Source organism: Gallus gallus, chromosome 12 (assembly GCF_016699485.2).
Source record: "Gallus gallus isolate bGalGal1 chromosome 12, bGalGal1.mat.broiler.GRCg7b, whole genome shotgun sequence".
Classification (NCBI taxonomy): Eukaryota; Metazoa; Chordata; class Aves; order Galliformes; family Phasianidae; genus Gallus; species Gallus gallus.
In genome coordinates this window covers 6,896,654-6,914,172 of record NC_052543.1, presented here as the reverse complement: position 1 = coordinate 6,914,172, position 17,519 = coordinate 6,896,654, and the positions used below count along the sequence as shown (strand labels likewise).

The following is a 17,519-nucleotide window of genomic DNA, read 5'->3' as shown; positions in this document are numbered from 1 at the left end:
GATGTGTTTGTTATTTCTCCTCCCACTCCTTATAAATAGAAATCTCACTTCATGGGGATTCTATGAGAATAAGTACACTGCAACACTCAGTGCTGTTTCAAGCAGAGCAGTTCAGCGCCTTATTGGGTAATATTTAGTGTAATCAGTCCCAAAGTTAACCTCTTCCTTGGTCAAGTGAAATGAGAGAATTTGGGGTAGCTGCTTCCGAGGTGGTGTGTGAGCAGCATATCTACTGCTCGTACAGTAAGCTGTACCAAGCCGTGTGTCTCTGCGGAGGTTCTGATTTTATTTAACCCTTGAGGGCAGCGGGGGGAGGGAATACCATGTGTGGGAAGGGCTTTTATGAGTGTGTGAAGAAACACACAAAATGTGAAATACAAAATGTTGTATATCTGCAGAAAACGTCAGAGATATGATGCAAAGACCTGTCAGTTCTGATAGCTTGGAAAGTTTTCTTGTGCTCCTCTAACTATACAAGTCATTTTTCATAGCTGTTTTACACCAAAGACGACCAAAACCAAAGCCTTCTGCAGTTGTTTTCTCTCCATTACAGAAACAGGAGGTGTGTGGAAACCTGACGCTACAGCATCACATGCTTGAACCTGTGCAAAGGATTCCTCGTTATGAGCTTCTCCTGAAGGACTACCTAAAGAAACTTCCAGAAGAATCTCCAGACAGGAAAGATGCTGAAAGTACGTGTAAATTCCTCTCTGTCTAATGAACACAATAAAATCTTGGAGACTGTTCTTTCCTTCACATGTTCAGGTGCTTCAAGCTAGGGCTATGATAGCAATGGAGAGTTGAATTATTGTCCAAAGTAATACAAAGGGATTTTGGAATTCTTCTAGAGAAGAAGGGAGCTGATATGTCAGCTCAGGCGATAAATGCAGGTTTAGCAAGTAAACAGTGACAAAATATTGAAGCTGCTAATAGTAGAACATCTGGAATTTTTATTTGATCAGGTGTATGCCCAAAGACAAATACAGGAGGATATCCTTGCAGTGGCTGGAAGAGGAAAATATGAATGGTTTTATAAATATATATGCTTCCTAGGAATGTAAGTTAGACTGTTAACACAGAAACAAGAGGGATGTATTTCTGTTGGTTTCTAGGAGTTCTTGTTTCTTTCAGGAAAAATCTAAACCAGAGTTCATGTTACCATAAGCACACAAGCTCTTGTTTTAGGAAAACACTCTTAAAGCATGCTTGTGAGGACTTGAACTAGGCTGTAGGTCATTTGGGTTTTTTTGGTCACGTGTGATTTTAGGAGAGAAATAGCAAATGATTAGATAGATACCCCTGGACCAGCTGAATATGCAAAAGTGATTATGTATGTAACTGCTTATAAGCCTTCCCTTTAGTTTAGGGATGACTAAATGTAATCAGTCCTTGCTTTTGCAACAGCAGTTCTGCGGGAAAAACGCTAATCAGGGAGAAGAATAAAACAACTGTTCCATGTCTCCTCCTGTCTACATCTGGTAATAACGTGCTTTCTTTATTACAGAATCGCTGGAGCTCATATCTACAGCAGCAAACCATTCGAATGCTGCCATCAGAAAGATGGTGAGTAGAAACTGGGTAATCGAATTGTAATCTGGTGGAAATTCTGGCTTGAACCAATCGTTCTCCATTGCCGGAGGCTCTGTAAAGCAAGACTGGAGAGGATTTTCAAATATGGTGTGATAGGGCCTTAAACATCAGTCGGATATCTGTGTTCTCTTTAACATAAATTGTCCTGTTATGGTCCTGGACTTTTTTTCTTATTTTATTGAGGCCTTTTCTGCTGAATGTTCGCGTATGTTTCACATACAGAGTTGCTACAGTGCTACCAACAAAGTAAATGGCTTGATAGTTGCAGATATTACTACTTTTTTTTTTTTTTTTTTTTTTAGATTCAAGTGCCTCAGGAGCTTCTATATCTTACAGATCTAAAATACTCCTTATCAGGCTTAACACTCAGTGATCATTCATAGGTTACAGGGTTTATATCCTCTTCCATATCAGACCCTTACTTGCTTATTCTGTCCTTTCAGAACATGGTCTTTATCAAGAAATGTCATAGGAAAGAACAAAATTAAAAGGAAGATCCTTCTTATTCTTTTTGTCCTCATTTTTGTTTGTTTACATACAATGCTTCTTTTTCCCCACATCTTCCCTCTCAGACTTCTTATAAATTCTATTTTAGAAACTGAGAGGTTTGAGTTGTTCTTGGTATCAGGGCTGGGCGACAGCACATGGCTCCGCCGGGTGCCCTTTGGGGCTGCCCGGATGCCATGAGTCTGCCCTTCCTGAGGCTGTTATGGGAAGTAACCAACTGGTGTCTGTCTGTTTTCACTATGTCTCAGAGAAAACCTATTTCGAAACTGTCTACTTCTATTTGAGTCTTGTGTGTTCTCTTGTTCAAGATAAATTTCAGTGGAAATTTTTCTGGTTTTGGGTCTTGAGCAACTCCGTAAGTAATGACTGTGTTGCTGGGTCCTTTCTACAACACCTGCACAGGCAGCAGGTACATGAAGCCACCAGGCTGTTGCTTTCCACGTGGGATGCTTTTCTGGTAATATGCAAAAAAGGAAAAGCTGCTGTAATAATTTTGTACCCCTTGCTGATGCGTACTTGAAGTCTCGTTACATTGATTTCTTCTGTAATTAATAGATTTTACCTGAGCAAGGACTCAAATGAAAATTATCCAAGTAAGACTTTCAGGTTTGACATTGTGGTTGCCCCATTCCTGCTCTGCTCACTGTCTGCCTGAGCAGCCCCAGCTGTGGGGCACATCGTGCACACAGCTCTGCGAAGCCCTGGGATGGTGTGAGCAACTGCACGGGGTCAGAGCCAAACCAAAAGAAAAGCAAAGGCTGAAGCAAAATATCCAAAAGCTAGCATTCGTGTTGAATGCTTCCTCCTGTTGTGGGAGTGGAAGAAATAAACCATGCTTCCAAAACTGTCTTTTCAGAATATCTTCTCCTAGCTGGGCAGATGTCCCTCAGGTTTTGTACCTGCTCTTAGTATCCCAGTCATTCCTCCAAAAAAGTAGTCTGATGCATTCCAGTTTTCTTTGAATTAGTGGAGCCTTTGGCTCTTCTTCCAATTTGTTGGAAGAAGTCTACCAGCCCTCGGGACATAGGTGCTTTCCTTGTTGGAGTCTACCCCCACCTCCCTTCCATTTTGTTCTGCAGTGTGTTTATTTAAAGGGTGTTATATGTTTAGTTGTCTTTTTGGTTTGTTTAGATAGATGAATTGGTTAGCGTAGAAATTAACGTGGTGTACATTTATGGTGGAATAGCTCATGTCAAATGGGAATGAGGAAAGAGTATGAAGACCTGAGATCCAGCTGAATCTGCATGTAGATTGAGGTGTTTGGTGGTATTTCGTGGTGGTATTTTCTGAGTGTATTTGCATAGATCTGTCCTCACTTTCTGACCATTTGCTTACAGTGCGGTTTGGAGCAGATCTGTCCAGCATGTGGTTGAGAGCCAAACGTTTCCAAATGCTTTTGCTCAGTAGTAAGATTTACACACCTTTGCTATTTTGACTTGTTAAAGCTGCTGCATTACTTCATATAGCAGCTGCAAGTGGGTTACTTTTATCCGTTTAAATTCTGTGTAGAAGGACGTTAACATTAAGTCAACTAAATATTAAGAATAAATATTGCTTTGCTGAAAAGGAAAAGCCAACCCCTTTCATAAAGATTCTTGGCTAAGACGAAAGGATGCAGAATGACATGAAAATATTTTTAAGTGTATTTAGGCCTATTTCATAAGCTTATTTTTTGCCACAGAGGCACCTGTGTAGGACTGCAGCCATGGCAGTGAGGTCCCCTGTGGAGCTGAGGTTTTACACATAGGTTATACATTCAGAATGTGATTGTGCTTCTTAAAGGAGACCTACCTACCGTTGTGCCAGCAGCAATACAAGAGGTGAAACTTCTCAGAAGCTGAGAAACGATCCTGCTGTAGCAGAAATCTTACTCTGAGATGTTGGGTAGAAGCAGAATTAACAAATTCAGTCTTGAAAACAGTTTGGCAACGCGCTCGCCTTCAGTTCTTCGAGTGACTTTACTGGACCTCATGATTTTTCTTCCAGTGATGAATATTCATTATTGGTTATCTAAAAATATCAAGTAGATTGGTACCAATATGTTGTTATAAAAATATCATTGAAGTGGTGTAATCCGATTATGAATCACAAATGACTAAGACAGAGAGGGAAAGGGCAGTGGAGCATGGAAAAGATAGTCATTAATTCTTGAACACCAAGCTATATCAGAACTGAAAGAATATTTTCTTTCCTGCCTATTTACTCTTACCGCAGAAAATGATACTGTGGGTGATAGGCCAAGTGGAATATGTGTTTAGATTTTAACTTCTGGGGGTTCTGTAATTTCAGGAAAAGATGCACAAGCTTTTGGAAGTCTATGAGCGACTCGGTGGTGAAGAGGATATTGTTAACCCAGCCAATGAGCTCATTAAAGAAGGACACATTCAGAAACTTTCAGCAAAGAATGGCACAGCACAGGATAGGTATTTATTCCTGGTGAGTTTTTTTTTTTGTTCTGCTCTTTTATTTTCAGAGTTGTGCTGTGAATTGATGCATTTCCATCTCTCTGATCACCACACAAAAAGCTTTCACTAACTGAGCCCAGCTATTCCTTCCTCTGAGCAGCAATTTGCTCTTGATGCTTTTTCCTTAAGGATTTCCTTCCTCCTTCCGTGCTCATGCTTTTGCCAATGACTTGTCAGGCTTAAAAGGGTCTGTGCCGTGAGAGCCTTTCAGAGGCTGCACTTCTGTGATGTGCTCCTGAAGGGGCATTTCAGCTGTCTCACGCTGCTGAGTGAGCTGGCCAACTTCTCTGACACGGACAGAATAGATCATCTTTGCTTTCAAGACAGTTGAATTGGTACCAGAGTGAGCACATAGTGTCAGAGGAAGGAGTGAGTGGCTGACGTGTTTCTATTTGTCCACTTTTTTTCAAGTAATGATGTGTGACTCCAGCCTACTTCTTAAATCTCTCGCTGTTAATTACATTATAGAGTAAGGCAGCCAGAGTCCCCAGTTGTCAAAATGCAGGCTGTGTCCTACATGCAGCTCTTCAACTTCAGTATTTTCCTTCTTGCAGTTTAACAGCATGGTGCTGTACTGTGTGCCAAAACTCAGGTTGATAGGCCAGAAGTTCAGTGTTCGAGAAAAGATGGACATTGGAGGACTGCAGGTTTGTCTCTTCTTTTCACTGTTTTTAATGTTTAGATTTGCTTCTCCAGTAGATAGTGTCAGATCCCATTTGAACCTAAAAAAAATGACTGTATAGAAATACACAAACAATTACAAATCCAGCTTTGGTTCTCTTTTTTTAGAGTTATTATTACCACGTAATAAAGTAAAGGTAAGAAAACAGAGATTTGGTTGAAAGCCTTCCCTCATCACCTAGCTGACTTCAGGAGCCCCTTTTTTTCCCTACTGCTGCAGGGACTTTGTGCAGGTTCAGAGGTTCTGTAGTGAGACAAGTAATTATGAAAATAATGCTTTGTTTTTTCTACCTTTCTGTTGTGTTCAAAGTGATCCTTTCAGCTAAGCATTTCAAATAACTAAGTCATTAGAATGGCTGAAAGAAGGTGAAGACAAGTAAACTGATGCGTTCTTTTTGCAGGTCCAAGAGATTGCCAAGCAAAACGTGGCTCATACATTTTCAATAACAGGAAAAAAGAGATCACTGGAACTACAGGCCAGGTATAGTGCTTGTTCTGTCTTTTGGGCTTGGTGAATATTTGTGTACAAATTTATGATAGAGGTTATATGGCTAGGCTAGTATGGTGTAGCTTTAAACCAGAAGATGAGCATACGAGATGATTCATTTACATATGTGAGAGAGTTTGTTGGTCTTCACTCAGTCAGTGTGCTAAAGTGTCATGTTGATTGGCTTCGTTCAATGTGTAAGGTGTTTATAGTAGTCTTTTTAGATTCTGCTGTACTAATAATTCAAACATTTTTGGCAGTTATTTTGTCTGGTAATAATTAAGTTCAATAACTACTAATAATTCTTATAAAGCAGAAGGTATAAAAGCTGAAGTATTTATGCATATAAAGCTGTGAGGATGTCAGGACTTGGACTTAATGAAAATATTGAGAGTAGAATGTTGATGGTTTCTGATTTTTCTTTTTTTGTTGTTTTAACAGGACAGAAGAGGAGAAGAGGGAGTGGATTCAGGTTAATATAAAAGCAATACTAAATGGATGAAATGGCCATGCAGTCAGCACCTTCTGATTTTAAAATGATCTTTTGGGTTTCTGTACAAATGAGGCTCTGTGAGTAAGCAGAGTAGTCCCGTATGGAAAAGCTGATTTTGGAGAATCTAGTGCTCCTCCCAGTGTCCCCTGCTGAACTACTGTCTCAGTGCAGTGAGCAGAGGCTTCAAATAGGTTCCCATGTGCTGCAGTCTTCAAATGCAGTCAGAGAGGAAAGTGAAGAGTAAGAGATTGTATTCTTACAGTCTGACTGACAAGAAACGCTAATAGTATCCTTAGTTTTTGAGTTCATGGGGGTGAATTAAAAATACCACTCGCAGTTGTTTTAAACGTTTTTAAATTTCAAATTCCCTTTCTGCAAGTGAAAGGGGTTTTCAATGGACCCTAAACATTCTCCTATGATAATTTTAAAGTATTTTTTAATATAATTCTTTCTAAGGCTCCTTTTGTAATACGTTTTGTCTTCTCTGGCATGTTTGTTTCAGGTCATCCAGGCAACAATTGAAAAGCACAAACAGAACAGTGAAACCTTTAGAGCTTTCAATAGTTCTTTTTCTCAAGAAGAGGAACATCTTCCTGATTCATCAGTAAGTATGAATGCTTAATTCTTCTTTGCTATAACAGTTTCACTGACAGTTAAACTGCAGTTACTCAGCTAAGTTTCAAATATTGTCGTCTTATTCTTGGTTTTGTTTTAAATTACAGTACAGTCAGCTCTGTTTCTCTGGCTCTCAAATGCATATCAGTCATAGTTATTCAACCATGCAGGTATGGAATAAATTACCCAGGGTAATTCAGTGCAAGAGACCTATCAGTCATGTTTTCCAGATGAGTGGCTCATTTAGCGTAACAGGTGTAATTCTTCAGTGTTATGAGTGGTTGGCTGCCTGGAATGATGTCTGTGTGCCTGGGAGATTTCCTTCACTACCTTTCCCCATCTCCTTACAGATGTACTTTTTTAAATTATTTTTTTTCTTATTTTCTTATTATTCGAAAAGTTCTTAGCAGTTGAAAGGAAATAGATGCATTTTATAGGGATCTTAACAATGCTGTCTGTTTCAGAAAGGTTCAACTCTCCAACCACATACACAAAATAGTCTCAAAGGCTTCACAGTCTTAAAACTGGAGTGAATTCTCTGTGCTGTGTTTGCTAGGAATGTTATTTTTGGAAGTAGTCACATGAGGATAGTGACAATATGTCTTCATTTAACTTCAAAATTATGATAATAAGCTAAGCCATAATTGCTTAAAATCTAAAGAGGAGAGGACCTGGTAGAGGGAAATTTTGGGGAATTTAATGCAGAGCTGTCTGTGTTGCTGTCATCAGTGGTCAAACTTGGAAGATCTTGGAGCACAGGACCTATCTGGAGAGATTAAACTCTGGGAATCTTTTTATCTCTTTACCCTTTCTCTCCCCAACTTTTATATTGTGCATAATAACCATAGGAACCTCCACTTCCCCGATCTGCCTCAGTGACTCTGCAGTGCTGGATTTCTGTCTAACTGATTTTCCAGGAGACTCGAGAGAGATGTTAGATATTGTCAGATGTTTCTTTCATCCCAGCCTAAGTCACAGACTGGCAGCGTAGATCTTTGCAAACTTCCAGAGTCTATGATCACGTCACTTACAGTGGCCAGCAATAGTGTGTTTTCAAAATGTGCTATATAGCTTACTGATCTTGAACTATTTGTCAGCTAAAAATACTCTGAAAAAATTGGAAAATAATCAGTTTGTGTCTGTATTCTGAAGTCCTGGCTGCCTTCACAACTATTGATGCTCTGATGGAAAAAATCTTTTGCTAAGAGGCAAACTAATAGGCATACTTCTCTATATCTAATTAAGACAGTGTCTGTTCAACTTCATAACTATTATCTTGCTTTGTAAATCCCTTTTTATTTTGTTTCTGTGTTAATGGTGTTGCCTCGTGTTTATACTCTACTTGCTCATAAAACTGAAGCAGGACAGAGTTCTGGTTTATCTCTTGGCTGTGATATGAATGTGGTATGCTCATTAATTTTGTTTTTACGTCAGAATACTAACCTGTATTTTTAGGAGATAATCTAATCTGGATAATGAGCTTTGAAAACTGATGTCATGGCTAAACGTACCAGAAATTGCTGTCAGTTAATAAGAGCTGGATGTAATTCTGTAAGGAAAACTGGACAAATTGAGAGCATTCTGTGTAGCAATATGCTTCTGTGAGCAGCATCTACCATGCATACCTCATCATCTTGGTAGGATACTGAGCAGCGTGCTTCAGAGGAAAAAATGACAATAATCTTCCTTTTTCGCTCTCAAGAGTCAAGAAATATAGATGCTCTCGTGAATTCCAGGCTAGATCTGTAACAGCTACTAGAAATGGGGCTCTGGTTATAATAAGCTTGTAGAAAAATTGCCAAATTGCTTTTCTCCCATCCTTGGCTGTACATTTGATGTGTTACAGTGCTCATGATTAATTTCAGTTGTGTGTCTGCTGCATGCCTTTGCACGCAATCCTTACATGCTTTTGTTTTCCCTGCTGAATTACGTAGTATCATACAGCCATTGAGAGCTGATCTTTTGCCTGTGAATCACCTACAGAAGATTTACACTTTCACGTAGGTATAGAGCTTTGGCAGTGTCTGACATTTTGACCTGATTCTAGAGATTATCCCTATGCAATAACATACAGCAATTGTGGTTCCTGGTAATATTGTTTTCACTAAGATTTCCTTTAAAAAAAGAACACCACCCAGAGCCTGGTGAAAAGGGTATGTCTCTGTCACTCCCTTGCTCTATCTCTTTGCTGTGCATTTTCTGTTTTTCATGGTTAGTGCTTATCTTTTATGTAGTCTGCCTAAGTTCAATCCAGTGCGACTGTCAGTTTGGACACTTCTACAATACATATAAGAGGAATGGTCATGAAGTCCCACCTGTCAAGAGGGAAATAATTCAGTGTCATTGCCAGTCGGTCTCCAGCAGGGTTACTGCCACCGTGATCTTTTGAAGACATCTTTACAGAAAGCTCCAGAGCCCTTTGTGGCTTAGCTCCTGCAGAAAGGGGACACTCATTTCTCTGCGCTTCGTTTCCACCTGCAGCGTTTCAAGAAAAAGTTTGTTGTTGTTATTTTTAAGTATATAAAAATATTCCAAAGGAAAATAACCTGTTTTGCTGCTGCTTGATCTCAGAAGGGTGGAGGCTCATAGTATGTGGCAAGGAAAAGAGGTAGAGAGCTGAGTGCCGTCCCTGAGATAAGAGAGTTGGCAGTGCTTCTGTTAGTAAAAATCACAATTTGAGAATGTCCATGTTCAAGTTGTTCTGTCGTTGTGTTTCCCACAGATAGCAAGTACGAGCTCTGTGGAATCGATGCCAGGAGCAGACAGTGGTGCATTTGGGGGGGTAAGTAATTCAAAGCTAATACTTTGGTAGTGTGGGGTGTTTTATCTTTCTTTTCCATCAGGAATAGATCAGAAATATTTCAGCGTATTGGTTTATATTCCTTTGTTAGTTGATGCAGCTGTGCTGTCCTCAACTTCTTGTCTGAGTTATTCTCCCAGCTATTCGCAGGGCTTTGCACCATTGAGGACTGTAAATGCTCCTTTCCGGATACGTGCTGCACCAGTGGTGAACCTAGCATGGGGGATGCTGATTGTTACTGCTGTAGGGCTGTGGTGTGTTCTTTAAGTTCTGATTGGGAGCTGATACTGAATGCTTGCGGGGATGAGAGCAAAAGGAAGCCAGACTGGTTAACACTGATGTTTTGTACAAGTCAGCATTTCACCTCCAGAACCAAATTTTGATGAGGATTTCTTTCTTAGCATGCTTTCTGTATTTCTGCCAGTACGGAGGTGTAGATTGTGCCTTCATACATCTCTGGCCTTCCAGTGATTGGCTGCTGCAAAGGCAAGGTATACTTAGAAAAAAATATTTTTCCTTTTGCACTTACAACATCTGTGATAGCTTCTGAGCAAGATAAGTGCTGCTTCAAAAAGAGGACTGAGTCCTTAGTAAGGTCTCTTTTTATGTATTCATCTCTGTAGTGTTCATATCTCTCCCTTCTCAAGGATTTTCAGAGAATAATAGATTTTCAGGAGTTGCCTTAGGGTCAGCTGAGGTTTACAGAGAAACACAGAAACGACGACAAGAAGAAACCAACACAATAAGACATATTATAGGATATTATATATTAGCTTGGTGCTACTTAGAGGGCTCCTCTGAATCTCTTTCCAAGGCTGTGACCTACTGGTAAAGTCTACAAGCTATCAGTGAAACAGTGTTAAACAAGCCAGCAGCTGACCTATACTAACAAGAGTTTATTACAAGTAAGTGCACACATCAGTGTACTCGTTGCTATTTATTTGTTTACACTTCATATGTGCAGTAAGCATTTTTTATTTATTTATGGGCAGTTTTACCACCAGTGGCCCTGTTGATTTAGCTGCAGTTGCTATAGGGAGGTAACTACTTATGAAAAAATTGCCTAAATAGTACTTAAACACTTCTGTTGGTCTGTGGGATAAATGAATTTTAGTTGTAGCTAGATAACATATTTAGATCCTTCTGGTTGATTATAGATATTTGTGTCAGTGATTTGCAGAGTGTATTGTGACACATTAAGTCTTTCTTGTTAAGTTGCATATTTAAAGAAAGTTTTAATTCCTGAAATAAAGATAAAAGTTAACATCTCAAATATATATATGTATATATGGATCGTGTCAGCATGAGCAATGAATTCAGATGTAAGTTGCAGTTTTAGAAAACATTAATTTTTAATGACATCCCCTTAAAAGAAGCATTTCAGTGACTTTATGAGCAAGTACATTGTGAGCTTCACAGCTTCCACATGCAAACCACTTGGTGGTAGTGGTGGTCAGCAAACTGATACCTCCTTCCTGTGGTTTTGCTGAGTCTATTGAAGAATCTGCTGGCACTTCCTTAGCGTTGCACATTACCGTAATCAGACAATAAAAACCGAGCAGAAGTTGTAACCTGCTTGTTGTGCAATATGAAGTGGCTGTTTGCTGTAGTGCACTGCTTGCACAGTTCGTATGGCTTAATACTAAACTTCCTGTTTGCACAAGGCAAGTACAGCCCCTTGGAAGATTGTCTTGCATGTACGACATTGGCGTATAGAGAAACAAGCTAAATACTTCTGTTGTATTGCAAAGTGTGAAATACACAACGTATTTTGTATATATTCAGCATTTCCAGAAGTACCTGATGATGTTCTGCCCCACTGTGGGTGTCTGCAAACATGTAATTTGTAACTGGAAAGTATGCAGCTATGTAAGCATGAGGGGAAAAAAAGATTGGAAACGCTTTTGGTGCTCGTGTATCTGCCCATATGAGCCTCAGCAGCCGTGTGGGTATGTTGTGTGTGCAGCACTGAGGAACAAATTGAAATACATTGCAAGTAGTAAACAACAGAAAACAGTCTGCTGAGTCCGTTGTGTTTCTTGCTGTTCCTGTGAGCTCTCTGGTGTTTCTTTTCTGCTTTCCCACATCACACTAATGGTTTGATGTCTGCTTTCCTGAGCACTCCTGCCACAGGCCCTGACCTTGCAAACATTACAGTCCTAGGCATGAGTTGTACCTATCCACCAGAATTTTAAGGGCTGAGGAAAATGAAAACATTTGCCAAGATTTAGAGGGTGTAACGCAAATAACTGACCAAAACAGCCCAGTCTGAAAGAAACTGGTGTAGATTCAGGTTCTGAACAGATTTCATGTGTGTTTTTTTTCACTGACTTCAAAACAGGACTGGGTGCATCAAGAAAGACAAATGCAATGATTACTCAAGTACGTTAGTATCAAGAGTCCAGTTGAGGCTAAGGCAGCTTTAGTTCCCCTTTCAACACACATCAACAGTAAATAATGTCATTTGAGTAATAAATGACTCAGATGCAAAGTGACTTTGACAAATGGGGTTTGTGAATTACAGTGCATTTCCATGTTTACTACAAAAAAACCTCTTTTCAGATGGTGTGTAGTTAGAGCATGTGGTGGTATCAACCTCCTGAGCCATCACTGGGTGGGATGGCTGATTGCCTGTGCAGCAGTGTCTGTTGCTTTCCACAGGGATTGAAAGCAAAGGACGTCTCTCTTCTTTCCCAGTGGCAGCAGTTAAATAAGATGTACTCGATGCTTTCTTTGCTTTGTCAAATAGAAGGGTTGTGTATTTCCATAAGTGAACACTGCCCAGAGTGTTTCACCTTGATGAGAAGTCAAATATGAGGACCCTTGAAGGAAGTATTCAACTGCAGTCATTTCTGTATTACAGCAACATGCATAGGTGTGCTGATGGATGTTCCTATTGAAGTTCAAATCAAGTAAACCAATTTCCACGTAAGCAGTACATTCAGTTCATATTAGAGGAGCTTCAGCATTTTTCCTCTGCAGGCATAGGAAGGTATCAATCAAAAGCCAAAAACTGATTTTTTTTTGGTTAGTATTCTTCAAGATTATCTTCTAGTAACTGCTCACAAGCTTAAATGGTGACTTCAGTTATGCTTTTGCAGTTCTAGTAACACACATAAAATTGTTGTTAACATAAGAATCAAAAAGCTTTTTATTCTGTGTTCAAATGTTGACTTTTGAGAAGAGGAGAAAATAATATTTGCCAGTGATGCAGTGTTCTGATCAAAGAACTGAAGGGGAATCCATTCCCTAGTCACTAGAAGGAGAAGCAGTCTCATAAAAAAAAATTAAATAGCACTATCATCCAAATTGGAGTAAGAAACAGAAGAGGACTGGCCAACCTCTGTGATACAAATAAAAAGCATGACTCTGTGGATTGCTCTTTGTCAGTAGAGGATGATCAGATTGCCTTAATTATGTGCCTTACTTGGAGAGCTCTAATAGTTCTGAAGGGAACATTTTGCCAGTGAATCATCCCAGGCATTGTTCCGTTGTTGTAACTCAATGTTGTACTGGTTACATCTGGTTCTTCACAAGAAAAGTGAAATTCTTTGCTCTGCTTGTGCGCGTGTTGGATTTGCAGGCGTTTTGCACTGCTGAGCAATTAATAAGTATGTAGATGAGAGTATGGTGATTTTCCTGAATGAGCAGTCCCATCTGACTGTGCTTCACCAAAGCGAATTGCAAAACATCCCATGTACTTGTACCAAAGTTTGAAACGTTGCAACGGCAGCTGTAGTAAATTTAGTAAAAATGAAAAGATTCAGTGCAATTAGAAGTAATTAGTTGTGGTTTTGTCCCCATTACAAGCCAGGGTGATTGCAATAGCTCTGCAGTAACATTCTGTCTTCCTCTGTACCCAGGGCATGTCAGGGTAGAGACTCAGAGAGGCTGAAAGATGTAGGAGTGGTGTCAGCAGTCAGGCTGGAGGTGGAGAATTAGTTCTGGTGCTGAGAAGTCACGTAACACCACACCAGGAGCACCCAGGGGCTGAACCAGCACTTCCACCTTTGCCTTTGGCCATAAGCAGAGTTAGCATGAATTGTCTTCTAGAATTACTTGAATACTGTGAAATCCAAGGCGGATCTTTGCTCTCTGCGTGAGAGCTCTGTGAGTTATGTTGTGATGTGTATTTTTTTTTTTTATTAAATCATCCTATTGTATTTTTCATTTCAGAGCGATTCCTGTAGGAAATCTTCCAAGTCCAAGCGGGACAAGGAGAAGCAGACATGCAAGAGCTGCAGTGAGAGCTTTAACTCTATCACTAAACGGCGGCACCACTGCAAGCAGTGCGGAGCAGTAAGTGTCAGAATGCATGGAGGCTTTTAGTTTCTTTTGCAGAGAGTGTAGCAGATATGTTTTATTTCTTCAGTGCAGGAACTAAATAGGTTGTCCACAGCAGGTTGTTGACAAAGTAGATCTTCCCACTTGCTTTAGTGCCTCAGAAGCAGGGCAGAAAAGAGCAAATGTCTGCTGCTGTTTCCAAGTGACGTAGTCTGTGCTGCTTTACAGGCACATTCTGCATCAGTGGTTAAAAAGAAAGGTGCTCTGGGAACGTGCCTATATCTGGGAGGCGTTTACCCACTGTTTGCAGGAAAAAATGGCCTTCCAGTGGCCCTGCTTCTTGCTAGCTCTTTCTGGGATGAGCAACTGAACATGCAGTATTTTAGATGAATGATCTTTTCCTAAAGCAGAATTGTCAAGAATTGCTTGTTCCAAAGTGCTTGGAAAGTTTGAAAAAATCGGTGCTGGAGGTGCAGGGCCAGCTTACTGAGGGCACTGAGCTGCCCTTTCCCACTGCCATTCATCCACTGACAGCTCAATTCTCAGATTTTTCTGGAAATGGCATCCATAGCCAAGATGAGATTGATTTCTGCCACGAGACTTGAAACCTCCCTTCTGTGACTTGAGTTTCACGGTTCAATGTTTCCAATGTTACGAGTACAGAATAATGTTATTTAAATACCGTTCGTTTGGGAAGCGGGGATAAATTTTCAGCTGGAAGGAGATGTAAATGCATAGCTAAGATGTTTAAAATGCTCCGTCTCAGCAGTTGAAACAAAATTACTGCAGAGGAGACGTCTTTGCAAAGGGCTGGGATTTTCAGTTCTCTGGATTTTTTGTTCTGCTTTTAATAGTGGCTAAAATGATGTTTCTGTATGCCTAAAATGCTGTAAAGCTGAGTATTATTTAAGAAAGGAAACAATAATTTTCCCCTACGGACAGAGAGATGATAAGAATTAGATTATTAATAATTTATTGTTAAATAGTTGTTGGTTACGTAATGTTTTCTGACATGGCAATAGCAGCAAATGAAAGAAGTTAAATTGCCTCAAGGAAAGACTATCATGTTTCTAAAAATGCCAGCTTGCTTTTGTTTATATAACTTGGCAGAACGGCTCTTCACTTAACGCTTGCTGAATTAAAGCAGTTACCTTCTTACAGTCTTGCAGTGAAGCATATAATAACATATACTTGTAACCAAAGGGCATTTGCGGTGTGTTATTATACAGTAATTTCTGAATAGATGTTGAATCCATCTGACTGCCCTTGTATTGCACCCCGGGGGACGGTTTCTCTCCTTGGAGCAGCTGTGCAAAAGCAAGTAGTAGATTTAAGTCTGGAAGCAAGTTCCAGAGCTGCAGATCCATCACTCTTTGCAGGCACTGATTTCATGGGACTGATGTTTCCTTGCATGCTCTTGGAATCAAAAGCTGTTAATTTGGCATCAGACAAAAATTGTAATGCGTATTATATTGGGCTATGTTCATAAAATGGTTGGTAATTTTGGATGTCTCCGTTCTTTCAGGCTGAACTGCCTACTAATGAGGAGGTGCCAGCCACCTTCACTCCAAAACTGTCTTACGATTGGCATTGAAAAACACTAATTGCTTTGTAAACCTAAGCTCTTTTTAACTCAATTATAAAGTGATCCCCAAGAGGCATGTGTTTTCTTTAATGGGTTTCTTGGGATGGGATCACAAAGATCTTAATTTGTAATGGAGGTAAATAAAGTAAGTATTGTAGATTGATCACTTTATATTTACAGTAGTTTTCAGGGCTTTACTTCAGTAGCGCCCATTCTGCAATTCAGTTTGTTTAGAGCATAAATAAGATTACGTTTTAATAATGGCTGATACAGCACCATCCTTCCGATACAGGTGATCTGTGCTAAATGCTCGGAGTTCAAACCGCTTGCAGATAATAGTCGTCACAATCGAGTGTGTAAAGAGTGTTTCCTGCAGCTGCCAATAAGTCCATGCAGCCCTGGGGTGGAAGCAGTAGGAGAACAGAAGAAAAGACAAGCTGCAGAGGTACGATGCTTAGCTAAGAAACTTCTGGTGTGCTAGCTGCCCCTGTGTGTCTATTACCATTATTACTATTATTCAAATGCATTTGTTTGAAACAAATCAGATTGTTTGGTTACTTCTTTTCTTTCCTACAGTGACATTTGAATGCTCATGCCAACTGAATCCTGTTTGTTGGTGGGGGTGCTCCCGTAGGATGTTTATCGTGTAGGGATGCACACAGGTTTTGCAGATAAGCTTCAGCTTTCAAAGTAACAAAAGACTGGAAAGGCTTCTGGCTGCTTTCTGTTATGATGCATTTCCAACCTTGAGTTTCTCACAATAACTGTTGGCAGAGCTTGGCAAAACAGGATTTGGGGTTTTTTTGCATTCCTGCCAAAGTATCATTAGAACACGTTTTTCTTACTTGATCATGCAAAAACACGGGATCTTCTTTGGCAGACTGTCAGGACTCACCGAAACGTTCTTAACCCTGCTGGAGTGCAGTCTGTTTTCTCCAACATGCAACTCCTGCAAATTCCACTGCATAAGCTGTTGCTTCACAATTGCTATGGATGTCACCAAGCTTTATACTGTGCTAGCGGTATCACTTACCTTTATTTTTACAGAAACAAGAAACGTATTGGCAAACTGATTTCTCTTCATCTCCCAACAACTGAACCTTCTTTTACCAGTGCTTTTTTTTAGAGTACAGGAAGAGCTGTGAGTACTGTTACGTGCAGTGAATTTCATGGGTCATCTTGAAGAAAAGATTTTTATTTATTTTACCTTTTGAATTGCAGCCAGATGTCATTCAGAAGTCACTGCATGCATAGAAGGGGTCATTGATTTCAACTGAAAGCTTATCTTCAGAGAGTGTATCAGACTCTAGAAAGAGCTACTGAAATACCAGGAGATCTTAACTTCATGAGCCATCCTTCCCCCTGATACGCTGACACATGCTAACCTGGCTTGAATACTGCGTTGAAAACCAGCAAACAATTGCAGCCTATGCTGAAAAACATCAAACTCTGAAAAACCTCTTTCTTGAAGCTTTTCCATATAGCCTCCAGACTGCCTTTCAGCCTTGTTATACTTCCTCAAGAGAAGCAACCTGCGTGGAAAAGAGCTAAACTCTGTGCAAGAAATACAAACCTATTGGTGCACATCCAGAACCCTTGCAATGAATACTTGCTCAAATAAAGCCGCCTTGGCCCTTGCCCCCATACTTCCCAGAATGTCCTATTTATTTCCAGGCTACTAAATGTCTTGGAGGTCACTATATTGATTAAAAACTACTACTGTGTGCCAAATTGAACTCTGCTACTCAGATTCTTTTTCAGCTTTGTGCCCCACAGCACACCTAGAATCTCAGAAATATGGAGTAGAGCTATAAATCATGTTGTCCTTCCCTAAACTCACATCTCCACTGAGCATGGAGAAGATTCTGGATTCAGAGCTTTACACCATTGGAAACTTCATGTATACGAAATAGCTGTGCCTACAGATGAAGTGCACTTAATATGCCTCAGTATAGTGTGGTATCTCAAGATAGGTTTTTCAATACTGTTTCAGTGGAGCTGTTTGCCAGTGA

At 40.0% G+C, this 17,519-nt stretch overlaps 1 protein-coding gene across 23 annotated transcripts in view; it reads left to right on the top strand.

Annotated features, from left to right (window-relative positions):
* The window catches only part of FGD3 (FYVE, RhoGEF and PH domain containing 3), a 111,130-nt gene that overhangs the window by 85,714 nt on the left and 7,897 nt on the right, over nucleotides 1–17,519 (top strand). For 18 of the 23 annotated variants that reach the window (XM_015293410.4, XM_414331.8, XM_046900166.1 and 15 more), the window contains 10 exons: nucleotides 554–692; nucleotides 1,505–1,563; nucleotides 4,387–4,533; nucleotides 5,117–5,209; nucleotides 5,645–5,724; nucleotides 6,172–6,202; nucleotides 6,726–6,827; nucleotides 9,561–9,620; nucleotides 13,815–13,937; nucleotides 15,800–15,952. In XM_015293410.4, coding sequence (XP_015148896.1) covers nucleotides 554–692; nucleotides 1,505–1,563; nucleotides 4,387–4,533; nucleotides 5,117–5,209; nucleotides 5,645–5,724; nucleotides 6,172–6,202; nucleotides 6,726–6,827; nucleotides 9,561–9,620; nucleotides 13,815–13,937; nucleotides 15,800–15,952 — 987 coding nt within the window. Of the gene's footprint in view, nucleotides 1–553; nucleotides 693–1,504; nucleotides 1,564–4,386; nucleotides 4,534–5,116; nucleotides 5,210–5,644; nucleotides 5,725–6,171; nucleotides 6,203–6,725; nucleotides 6,828–9,560; nucleotides 9,621–13,814; nucleotides 13,938–15,799; nucleotides 15,953–16,728; nucleotides 17,154–17,519 lie in introns of those variants that run through there. The other 5 variants (XM_046900169.1, XM_004944555.5, XM_046900170.1 and 2 more) reach the window with 1 other exon arrangement.